Source organism: Macaca nemestrina, chromosome 18 (genome assembly GCF_043159975.1).
Source record: "Macaca nemestrina isolate mMacNem1 chromosome 18, mMacNem.hap1, whole genome shotgun sequence".
Taxonomy (NCBI): Eukaryota; Metazoa; Chordata; class Mammalia; order Primates; family Cercopithecidae; genus Macaca; species Macaca nemestrina.
Window position 1 is genome coordinate 23,950,610 of NC_092142.1, and position 12,536 is coordinate 23,963,145.

Genomic DNA, 12,536 nt, shown 5'->3' on the forward strand with positions numbered 1-12,536 from the left:
TCTGTGCCTGTTTCTTCATCTGAAAATAATAGTCCCTACTTCATAGCATTGTTGTGAGATGTAAATGAGTTAATGTATCCAAAAGCACTGACAGTGTTGCCCAGCTGTAAGTAAGCATCAGCTATTTTTTGCTCTCTCTGAGCCCCCGTTCTTTGTTTTTAAAGAAATAATACCCACTCTTGGCTGGGCACGGTGGCTCACGCCTGTGATCCCAGCACTTTGGGGAGGCCGATGTGGGCAGATCACCTGAGATCAGGAGTTTGAGACCAGCCTGGCCAACATGGTGAAACCCTGTCTCTACTAAAAATACAAAAATTAGCCAGGCATGGTGGCAGATGCCTGTAATCCCAGCTACATGGGAGGTTGAGGCAGGAGAATCGCTTGAACCAGGGAGGCAGAGGTTGCAGTTAGCTGAGACTATACCATTGTACTCCAGCCTGGGTGACAGACTTGAGACTCTATCTCAAAAAAAAAAAAAAAAAAAAGTATGATACCCGCTCTCCAGATTATTATGGAGATTCCTGAGATGCTGTCAGTGGCTTATCGCATGATAAGCACTGATACATGCTCACTATTTTTATTGTGTATTGCTTTTTGTTTATTTGTTTGTTTGAGGTAGGGTCTCACTCTATCACCCAGGCTGGAGTGCAGTGGTGGGGATCATGGCTCACTGCAACCTTGACCTGGGGCTCAGATGATCCTGCCAGGTCGTCCTCCCAAGTAGCTGAGATCATAGGTGCACATACCATGCCCAGTTAATTTTTAAATTTATTTTGTAGAGACAGGGTTTTGCCATGTTGCCCGGGTTGGTCAGTTTTTTTTTTTAAATCTCCTTTTCTTTTTTATTTTATCACACAAAAGATCAATAAGGGGACTTGCCCAGTGTCACGTAATTATGGACAGATCTAGGGCTAGCTCTTGGTCTCTCAACCTCCTCCCCAGGTCCCTTCCTGCCCAGGTTCCTGTGTAGATGGTTCTTGATTGGTTGATTTTGCATCCTTCCCTCTCTTTAGTTGGGAGCGCTCCTCAGACTCTGTCTTCCGTCCTGATGGATGGATGTAATGGAAGGTGGCCTCACTGGTCTTTTCTTTTGATGTGAATAAATCCTGGGGACCTATCTTTGCTTTCAGGATAACCACATCTGGGGAAACAAATTCCACTGTCCATACTCCACGTTTCGGATTTATGCTGCTGCTTTCACTTTCCTTACTTTGTGTATTTTGTTGAACAAGTGTTTATTCAACATCATATGAGAGATGATGGATTCAGTGAATTCTGACCAGAGATCTTGTCACTTTGGAGCAAGCCTGGGAATATGCCAGTTTTCAAAATGTTGTCCACAGCTGTCCCTCAACCGGTTCTGCTCCCACTCGCCACCCTCACCTGGTGCATAATGAACATTTAAGTTAATTCAGTAATTTCCTAACAAACACAAAATGATCAGCACCTCACAAACATGTATTAATTGCTCACATGCCTTACATTGTTTGCTTTTCCTTTTTTTTTTTTTTTTTTTTTTCCAGAAACAGGGTCTTGTTCTGTCGCCCAGGCTGGAGTGCAGTGGTGCCATCATAGTTCACTGCAGCCTTGAGCTTCCAGGCTCAAGTGATCCCCCAACCTTAGTCTCCCCATTAGTTAGGACTGTAGGTGCACACCACCATTCTCAGCTAAATTTTTTTTTTTTTGGTAGAGACGGGATCTTGCTGTGTTGTCCAGGCTGGTCTCAAACTTCTGGCCTCAAGCAGTTCTCCTACCCCAGCGTCCCAAAGCCCTGGGACTACAAGCATCAGCCACCATGCTTAGCTTGTTTTCTAATTAGTAGTTTAAGATGACAAAACTACATGGATGATAATAATTTCAATCATAATTCTAAAGCAGTGGTAGCAAATTCTTAGATTTTGCTTACTATATAGCAGGGACTATTCTATGAGTTTTACATATATTAACTTATTTATTTATTTATTCATTTTTTGAGGTGGAATCTTACCCTGTCACCCAGGCTGGAGTGCAGTGGCACAATCTTGGCTCATTGCAACCTCCACCTCCCAGGTTCAAGTGATTGTCCTGCCTCAGCCTCCTGAGTAACTGGGATTACAGGTGTGTGCCACCATTCCCAGCTAATTTTGTATTTTTGGTAGAGACGGGGTTTCACCATGTTGGCCAGGCTGCTTTTGATCTCCTGACCTCAAGTGATCTGCCTACCTCGGCCTCCCGAAGTGCTGGGATTACAGGTGTGAGCCACTGCACCTGGCCTATTAATTTATGTAATTATCACAGCTAGCCACAAGTAGATACTAGTACTATTCTAATTCCATAGGTAAGGGGAGACTGAGGCACAGAGTTATGTAGTTTACACACAGCCTCAAAGCTCTTAAATGTCAAGCAAAGATTCAAACCCAGGCAATAAAACGACAGAGTATGTGCTGACAAACACTTTCTATCTGGAATGAAGAAGTGCCATGTGATCATTAGTGCCACATTCCTTTCTCTCCACCAAAATGGTGTTGGTTCTTGTCTAGCAGTGCTGTGGTGTGAAGCGGATTTTCCGCCGCTGAGATGAAGTTTCACTCTTGTTGCCCAGCCTGGAATGCAGTGGTGCGATCTCGGCTCGCTGCAACCTCCAACTCGCAGGTTTAAGCGATTCTCCTGCCTCAGCCTCCCTAGTAGCTGGGATTATACTTGCCTGCCACCACACCCAGCTAATTTTTGCATTTTCAGTAGAGATGGGGTTTCACCATGTTGGTCAGGCTGGTCTTAAACTCCTGGCCTCAAGTGATCTGCCTGCTTCAGCCTCCCAAAGTACTGGGATTACAGGCATCAGCCACCGCACCCGTCCTTTTTTCTTTTTGAGGCAAGAGTCTGTCATCCAGACTGGAGTGCAGTTGCACAATCTTGGCTCACTGCAACCTCTGCCTCCCGGGTGCAAGTGATTCTCCTGTCTCAACCTCCTGAGTAGCTGGGATTACAGGCACATGCCACTGTGTCTGGCTGATTTTTGTATTTTTAGTAGGGACGGTGTTTCACCATGTTGGCCAGGCTGGTGTTGAACTCCTGGCCTCAAGTGATCTACTTGTTTCAGCCTCCCAAAGTGCTGAGATTACAGGCATGGCCACCATGCCTGGCTGAAAGTGGTGAATTTTTGAAAAAGCGATAGTGTATATACAATGGTGTACACTAATATTGTTTCCTGGCGTTTTTCATATATAATTTGAGGTTTTTTAGATCAGTTTTTGTAATTCAAAAAGTAATACCACATGCAGAGTACAAAAATTAAAAATACAACAGGGTAGACAAGGAAAAGTAAATCTCTCTCTTGCCCCAGACCTTGGTCCTCTAATCTGGAAAGCAAGGCTGCCACATTCCAGAATTTTTCTATGTACATAGAGATTCTTTTTTTCCTTGAAGACAGATGGGCGTATACTATCCATATTCCTCTCTACTTCACTTTTCAAGAGTTTACCCTAGAGGTCATTTCATGTCTGTATCTGTCTTCCTTCTCTTGTTTTCATGGCTATATATAATTTCGTTATACAGACATGCCAGGAGTTATTTCCAGATTCTTCCTATGTTACCTAATGCTGTGATAAACATTCTTGCATCTTAGCAGATACGTGTAAGTGTGTCTGTAGGGTAGATTGCTTTCGGTGGAGTTGGTGGATCACAGGTTGAGCATTTATTTTTTATTTTTTGAGATGGAGTCTCGCTCTGTCGCCCAGGCTGGAGTGCAGTGACACAATCTCGGCTCACTGCAAGCTCCGCCTCCCAGGTTCACGCCATTCTCTCCTGCCTCAGCCTCCCGAGTAGCTGGGATTACAGGCACCCGCCACCATGCCCGGCTAATTTTTTGTATTTTTAGTAGAGAAGGGGTTTCACCGTGTTAGCCAGGATGGTCTCGATCTCCTGACCTCGTGATCTGCCCACCTTGGCCTCCCAAAGTGCTGGGATTACAGGCGTGAGCCACCTCGCCCTGCCAGGTTGAGCATTTAAAATGGGTGTATCCTGCCCAATTGCCCTTCCAGGGCTACCCAAGTTTATGCTCCCGCCAGCGCTGTGCTGGTGCCTGCCCCTCAGTTGTTTTCCTATGCTGGGTGTGCCTCATCAGACGTCAGCCTCTACTGCTTAAAAATAGGATGATGATGTTTTATTTTGCATATTTAACAAACCCTTAGAGTAATGTCTTACCTTCTCTTTCCCTCCTAGGTGAACATGGGTGATCGGTTTGGGCAGATCATGATTGAAAACCTGCGGAGACGCCAGTGTGACCTGGCGGGAGTGGAGACTTGCAAGTCATTAGAGTCACAGGTCAGAGAGCAGGGACTGGGACATCCATTAGGACCGTTAGTCAACCAAGATATATAAAGGTCTTTCTTTGCAGATACGATCATGGAGAAGCCCTGTTCAGTGCCTGCCACCATAGGCTGCTGAGCCTCCATGTGGGCCGCTAGTTCATGATACTGGGAAGACCAAGTCCTGCTTTGCCATCTTGGTGTAGAAAATACACATTTACATTTCCTACACCCTATTATTTTGACTTTGTATTATGCAAATTTTCAAACAAAAAGGTAGAGGGAATGGTAAAATAAAAACACACGTCCCATCACCTAACTTCAGTATTACTTATTTTATCAGTATTATTTCCTGTATTCTCCCACAATTTTTTTGTTGATGTTGGAATATTTTCAGGCAAATCCCGGACAGCACATGATTTCACCCCTAAATACGCATGTGAATCACCTACCAATAAGGACTTGCTTCTCCCAGGATGATGACACCATTTCACAGATCATACCTCACAAGCTGACAACTCCTTCATAGCGTTTAATGCCCAGTTCATGTTCAATTTCCCCAGTTATTTAAAAAAAACCTTTTTTTTTATAGTTGATGTGTTTGAATCAGGATTTAAACGTTGTCCACACTTTGTAGATGATTGATATGTCCCTTAAACCTCTTTGACTCTATAGTAATGCCCCCTTCCTTTAAAAAAGTCATTTATTTTTTCTCAAAACAACTCCCACCCCTGCCCCCATATAAATAGGTTCATTTTTTTGGGTGGGTGTGGTGGCTCACACCTGTAATCCCAGCACTTTGGGATACTGAGGCAGGCAGATCACCTCAGTTCAGGAGTTCCAGACCAGCCTGGCCAATATGGTGAAACCCCATCTCTACTAAAAATACAAAAATTAGCCGGGCGTGGTGGCACACGCCTGTAATCCCAGCTACTCGGGAGGCTGAGGCAGGAGATTTGCTTGAACCTGGGAGATGGAGGTTGCAGTGAGCTGAAATCAAGCTACTGCACTCCAGCCTGGGCAACAGAGTGAGCCTCTGTCTCAAAATAAATAAGTAAATTAAAAAATAAATAAATAAATAGGTTCATTTTTACATGTCTTTTGTCACATAACCATTAGAATGCTTTAAAAAACTGTCACTCATAGAAAAGTTCTTCCTTTATTTCTCTTTGGAAGTACTTTAGTGAATTTCTCCCCATTATAACAATGCTTGTTCAGTATGGAAAGTTGGAAAGTAAAAAGAAGATATTAGGGTCTAGGATGTGCTTTTGAGAAAGGAGTCAGCTCAGAGGAGGTCTGGTGTGCTTAAGAGCGTCTCAGTGCCTGGCACACTGGCTCACACCTCTGATCCCAGCACCTTGGGCAGCTGAAGGGGGAGGAATCGCTTGAGCCTAGTAGGTCACGGCTGCAGTGAGCTGTGATCACACCACTGCACTTCAGCCTGGGCAACAGAGTGAGACCTTGTCTCTTTAAAACAAAATAGTGTCTCAGATTTGTAAGCCAGTGCCTGGTAGTTCTCTAGTTCTCCATTTCTCTTCGTTGCACGTTTTAGAAAGAACGGCTCCTGTCGAATGGGTGGGAAACAGCATCGGCCGTCGACATGATGGAGTTGTACAACAGGTTACCTCGAGCTGAAGTGAGCAGGTATGGGGTTGGTGAGCGTCAGCTTGATGGGCATTCATTGTGAACTGAAGGCATGATTGCCTCTATTCTTTAATGCAGAAAAACAGAACAATATGTGGAGATTTCATTTAAAAAACAAAAAAAAAAACACAAGGCCAGGCACGGTGACTCACACTTGTAATCCCAGCACTTTGGGAGGCATAGGTGTGCAGATCACTTGAGGTCAAGAGTTCGAGACCAGCCTGGCCAATATGGTGAAACCCCGTCTCTACTAAAAATACAAAAATTAGCCAAGCGGGGTGGCACGCATTTGTAATCCCAGCTACTCGGGAGGCTGAGGCAGGAGAATCGCTTGAACCCCAGGGCGGGGGCGGAGGTTGCAGTGAGCTGAGATCATGCCACTTCACTCCAGCCCGGGTGAAAGAGCGAAACTCTGTCTCCAAAAAATAAAATAAGTACAAATGCAAAAGTTAGCCAGGTGTGGTGGCACAGGCCTGTAATCCCAGCTACTAAGGAGGCCGAGGCAGGAGAGTTACTTGAATCCAGGAGGCGGAGGTTGCAGTGATCTGAGGTTGTGCCACAGTATCCAGCCTGGGTGACAGAGCAAGACTGCTTCTCAAAAAAAAAAGACCCTAACTAGACCTATTTTGAAACAAGTTAAACACTGATAGCAGCTTGAAAGTAACTCATTAGCTATTAGCTGAGATAGGGCTTATGCCCAAACTGATTATTTTAGTTGAAACAAGCAGTTACACCTGGAAAACTCCCAGAGCAACCTTGGCAGTGGAAATTTTACATAACTTTGGAGAGGGAGGAAAACGACGTTGCTCAAGGACGTATAAGGGGCTGGAGGGTTTTTAAATGGACTTTTCTCCCCATTATAAAGGAAATCTATGCTTGTGGTTCTAAAAAGTTCCTCAAGCATTATAAAGTGCATGAAGTATAAAGTAGTTGTCCCCTCTGTAGTCACACTTGGGAGGTAGCAGTTCTTAACATATTGGGGAATATTCTTTTCCTAGATAGAAAGATAAATATTTATTAATACATAGATTTCTATTTTTTTAATCCATGGATTCATACTACACATACTGGTCTGTAAACCACCATCCTTTTTGAAAACAATAGATTGTATTTGCCTTTACATATCAAAATATTGAGGGTTGCCATATCCCATTTAAGGGTACAAAGGGCCATGCGTGGTAGCTCATGCCTGTAATCCCAGCACTTTGGGAGCCCAAGGCAGGTAGATCACCTGAAGTTAGGAGTTCGAGACCAGCCTGGCCAACATGGTGAAACCGTGTCTCTACTAAAAATACAAAAAATTAGCCGGGCGTGGTGGTGGGCGCCTGTAATCCCAGCTACTTGGGAGGCTGAGGCAGGAGAATCGCTTGAACCCGGGAGGCAGAGGTTGCAGTGAGCCGAGGTCACGCCATTGCACTCCAGCCTGGGTAACAAGAGCGAAACTCTGTCTCGGAAAAAAAAAAAAAATAGGGTACATAGTATTTATGTTGATATGTGGATATAGTATATTGATAATAATTTTTAAATAATTAAAAATGTCTGTAGCTAGGCATTTAGTTGCGGTGTCTTGTTTATTCATCTTGTTTTCATTTCCCTGTTATAAACAACACTGGAGAGAACATCGCCGTTGTGCATCTATGTGCAGCCCTAGTGCGCACTTCAGCTCTTTTTTTTGTAATCACTCTGTGCTTCCTGATTCCTGCTTTCTTCTTGTCTTTGGAGACCTAAGATCAATAGCCTTTGGTCTCTTACAAGATCATGAGAAGAATTTTTGGCTTTGCTTTTCCATATAACTTCTTAACATTTAGACGTATCACTGTTTTTCCCAAATATGTACGTGAATAATTGGCCATGAAAGCCTGGAGGGTTTGAGAAAGTGCTGTCTCCACGTGATCAGGTCAGTGCTTCCTGGATTCTTCTGGAAGCATCCTTCTCCACAGGCTGGTTTTCATTTGCTATATGTCAAGACGACTGTTTTGAACACCCCTGACACGGGTTTGCTCTGGGACTGCTTCTAGATGCCCAGAAAGGAGCCTATGACTAGCATCAACCACAAGGAAACTCTTGCCTCCAGGAAGTCATTTGTCTCATGTTTCCAGGACTTCTGTAGACAGCAACGTGTAACCCTCGTGGGGGTGGTGGGTAAGGAGATTGGAAGGCCTTTGTCTATCTATGCCAGGCCGAACAGCCTGTCCAGCTCTGTGAATGCCACGTAGTTTGTATCTGCTTTCGCCAGAAACTGTGGAGTATAATAGGAAGCCTAAGGCGAGGCTATTCATTGAACAAATGCTGAGTGTCTGCTGTGTACCTGGCTCTTTTCTAAGCACCAGGGTTATAGCAATGATCAAAATAGGACAAAAGACATTCCTGCCCTTGGGAGCACTCTTTCTAGTGAACAGCTTAATAATTAGTAGTGTCTCCTGATAGCTGTACTTGGTAATAACTGTCTTGGAGCCTTCAGTATGGTGATGGATTTTTCTAGAACTTGGTATCAGATCTGCTTTGGATGTCTCCTGGTAGAATGACTTGGGAAGCAACCACATTAGTTAATGTGTAGTCATTCTTACTTCAGATGTGGTCCTGAGACCTGCATACCAAGATGGGAATGAACTCACAAATACAGAAACATGCACAGACATGCACATGTGTTCACACCTGTGCATACGTGCATATAACAGACAAGGCCTGGGCAAGTGGCAGGACTCGATGTTAGCAGTGGCTATTGTGAATAGTAGGAATATGGATCCTGTTTCTTTTTTTATTTTATTCTGTATACTTTTTGAAAATGCCCGACTTTTCCTCCATAGTGTGTACATATTTTGACATAAACTTTTTTTTTTTTTTTGATAGAGATGGAGTATTGCTATATTGCCTAGGCTGGTCTCAAACTCCGGGCCTCAAGTGATTCTCCCATCTTGGCCTCCCAAAGCTCTGGCATTAGAGGCGTAAGCCACTGCTCCTGGCAAACAGAAACTTTTTTAAGAAGCTGTTTCCATGTGTTTGTGCATATTTCTCTCTGTGTGTATATATTTATTTATTTTATTTTATTTATTTTTTTTTTTTTGAGACTGAGTCTCGCTCTGTTACCAGGCTGGAGTGCAGTGGTGTGATCTCTGCTCACTGCAACCTCTGCCTCCCAGGTTCAAGCAATTCTCCTGCCTCAGCCTCCGAATAGCTGTGACTACAGGTGGGCACCACCACGCCAGGCTAATTTGTGTATTTTTGGTAGAGATGGGGTTTCACCATGTTGGCCAGGCTGGTCTCAAACTCTGACCTCAGGAGATCCACCCACCATGGCCTTCCAAAGTGCTGGGATTACAGGCATGAGGCGCTTCACCCAACCTGTGTATGTATATTTAAAAGTTTAGATTTACAAGGCTTTTTTGGAAAAGTCATACATGCATATAATTTTTTATAAAGCCAGAATAAAGTAGTATAGAGTAAAAGCAACCCTCCTCACTGCTGGTCTACTCCCTTCTCTCTCAAGAGACAAGTGCCATTTCTTGTTTATTCTGTATTTTCCAAAAGTCTGTACATATACAGACAAATTTGTCTCACTTTTTCTTTACATGGAGAGTGGTGTACTGTGCACATTACTTGCTTTTTAAATCACACAACTTGCTTTTTAAATTCCATGATATGTCTTGGAGGTTATTGCATATTAATACGTATGGACCTACCCCATTTTTTAAAATGGCTGCGTAGTGTCCTGTTTTGACGGTATCAATCTGCTTCAATTTACTCTGCCTGTCTCCTCCAGTTACCACTAGTTTTTCTTACTGAAGTTTAACAGCTCTTTATATAATAAGGAACTCAACCCTTTGCCACTTGAATTGCAAATACATGTTTCTAGTTTGTCATTTGTGTTTTGACTTTGTTTTGACTTTGTTTCTTTTCAGTGAAAAGAAATTAAAGTGGAGCCACATCATAATTACTATTTTATAGCCGCCTTCTTTCCACTTAACCTATCGTGAACATTTTTTCATATCCGTAACTATGGGCCATGATCTTCCTTTTCAATGCAGACCCTGGGATTGTTCTATTTTAATTCTTCCCACAGGATAGAATCACTTGAATTTCTGGATGAAATGGAGCTGCTGGAGCAGCTCATGCGGCATTACTGCCTTTGCTGGGCAACCAAAGGAGGAAATGAGCTCGGTGCGTGACTGTACTTTTCTTGCCTTGACCTGGAAGTAGTGAACTTTTCTTTTTCCTTTTCTTTCCCTTTCTCTCTTCTTTTTTTGTCTTCCCTCTTTCCTTCTCTCTTCTTTCTTTCTTGTTTTGAGACAGGGCCTCACTGTGTCACCCAGGCTGGAGTACCGTGGTACGGTCATAGCTCACTGCAGCCTCCAATTCCTGAGCTCAGGTGATCCTTCTGCCTCCTGAGTAGCTGGGACTACAGGAGCCGGGCTGATTTTCTGTAGAGGTCTCTCTAAGGCTGGTCGTGAATTCCTGGCCTCAAGTAGGCTGGGCACAGGTTCTCACACCTGTAATCCCAGCACTCTGGGAGGCTGAGGTGGGGAGATCACTTGAGGTCAGGAGTTCAAGACCAGCCTGGCTAACATGGTGAAACCCTGTCTCTATTAAAAATACAAAAAAAAAAAAAAAAAGAAAAAGAAAAAAATAGCCAGGCATGGTGCCAGGCGCCTGTAATCGCAGCTACTCGGGAGGCTGAGGCAGGAGAATTGCTTGTACCTGGGAGGTAGAGGTTGCAGTGAGCCAAGACTGCGCCATTGCACTCCAGCCTGGGCAAGAAGAGCGAAACTCCATCTCAAACAATAAAAAATAAATAATTCCTGGCCTCAAGCAGTCCTCTTGCCTCAGCTTCCCAAAGTGCTGGGATTACAGACATGAGCCACTGTGGCTGGCCGGAACTTTTCTTCTTCCCAAACTGAAAGATATATTTGGAACTTTGGGCCCAGAAAGAACTAGAGGATCATGTACAAGTATCCGTGAGCATATCCAGGGAATTTGCTGTTATATCGTGTGTGTTTTTATAGCACAACAACCAGGAGAACTGTTTAAGCCACGTAGCCCAAAACAACCCTTGAGAGATGTACTGTGGAGTTCCCGCAGCTGGAAGGTAAAAGAGCTTGAGAGTTTAAAGTAAAAATCTCCAGAAAAGTAACCGGCGTGTCTTTTCCATCCACTTGCAACCAGGTTCACTGGATGTGAAACGCACAGATCCTTACATCTCCCTCACGAACCCAGGCAGCTAGCGGCTGGCTTTTCCCTCTTCTTGTTAAGGTGCACATCCCTGTCTGTGGCCGAGTAGGGCCACGGGGAGCAGGTGTGGATCCATCTCTGTGTCTTGTTACCTTGGTCTTGGTCCTGGTCCAGCTCCTTTTCAGCTGCCCCCTGCTGGGCTTGCTTCGCCCAGTGGTTAGGCTTTGAGTGTCTCTCCAGACCGATGGAGGCCACTGTAGATCCCAGTTCCGGCCTTCAGTGGAATAGCTTCCTTTCAAGCTTCCCTCAGTGACATGCAATCACAAGCAGGCAGCTGATCCGAAACAGAACTTGACAGAGGCAAGGACCTCCCCCATCCCCTATGCAAAAAATCCAGGTTGACTTGAGACTGATAATCAGCCCCTTTGGACTTGTCATTCCACACAGAATTGCCTAACTGTGCAGCTCAGCCCACACAGACCTTTCACATTGGTTTGGTTTGGTTTTGGTTTTTTTGTTTGTTTGTTTGTTTTGAGATGGAGTCTTGCTCGTTGTCCAGACTGGAGTGCAGTAGCATGATCTCGTCTCACTGCAGCCTCCGCCTCCTGGGTTCAAGTGATTCTCCTGCCTCAGCCTCCTGAGTAGCGGGGATTACAGGCATCCACCACCATGTCCAGCTAACTTTTGTATTTTCAGTAGAGATGGGATTTCACCATGTTGGCCAGGCTGGTCTCAAACTCCTGAACTTAAGTGATCTGCCTGGCTCGGCCTCCCAAAGTGCTGGGATTACAGGCATGAGCCGCTGTGCCTGGCCTTCATGTTTGTTTTGGATTTAAAGTCATTTATCGGTGGACTGAGCACAGTGGCTCACACCTGTAATCCCAGCACTTTGGGAGGCTAAGGCAGGCAGATCACCTGAGGTCAGGAGTTCGAAAGCAGCCTGGCCAACATGGTGAAATCCCATCTCTACTAAAAATACAAAAATTAGCTGGGTGTGGTGGCGCATGACTGTAGTCCCAGCTACTTGGGAGGCTGAGGCAGGAGAATCTCTTGAACCTGGGAGGCAGAAGTTGCAGTGAACTGAGACTGTGCCACTGCACTCCAGCCTGGGCAATGGAGCGAGACTATGTCTCCAGAAAAAAAAAAAAAAAAGTCACTTATTGGCGTATTTTTATATTATCCTCCTCTTAATTATATTAAAAAAAAATACTTCGTAGTAGGAAAGTTGAAAGCTTCTAAAAAATATAACAAAGAAAATCCACCTGTATGCCTGTCAGTCAGAGATGATCTCTTGCGACTTTTCCCTTCCCCTCTATTTCTAAATACTGTTTTTTGTTTTTTTTTGAGGTGGAGTCTCGCTCTGTCGCCCGGGCTGGAGTGCAGTGGCCGGATCTCAGCTCACTGCAAGCTCCGCCTCCCGGGTTCCTGCCATTCTCCTGC

At 44.6% G+C, this 12,536-nt stretch overlaps 1 protein-coding gene across 4 annotated transcripts in view; it reads left to right on the forward strand.

Moving 5' to 3' along the window:
• Positions 1 to 12,536, forward strand: part of LOC105485039 (leucine carboxyl methyltransferase 1) — a 70,986-nt gene that overhangs the window by 57,392 nt on the left and 1,058 nt on the right. Inside the window, exons 8-11 of one of the 4 annotated variants that reach the window (XM_071084277.1) lie at positions 4,201 to 4,302; positions 5,839 to 5,930; positions 9,991 to 10,088; positions 11,091 to 11,177. In XM_071084277.1, the coding sequence (XP_070940378.1) occupies positions 4,201 to 4,302; positions 5,839 to 5,930; positions 9,991 to 10,088; positions 11,091 to 11,149 (351 nt within the window). In that variant the 3' untranslated portion in view covers positions 11,150 to 11,177. The remainder of the gene's footprint in view (positions 1 to 4,200; positions 4,303 to 5,838; positions 5,931 to 9,990; positions 10,089 to 11,090; positions 11,178 to 12,536) is intronic. The other 3 variants (XM_011747222.2, XR_011616355.1, XM_011747223.2) reach the window with 3 other exon arrangements.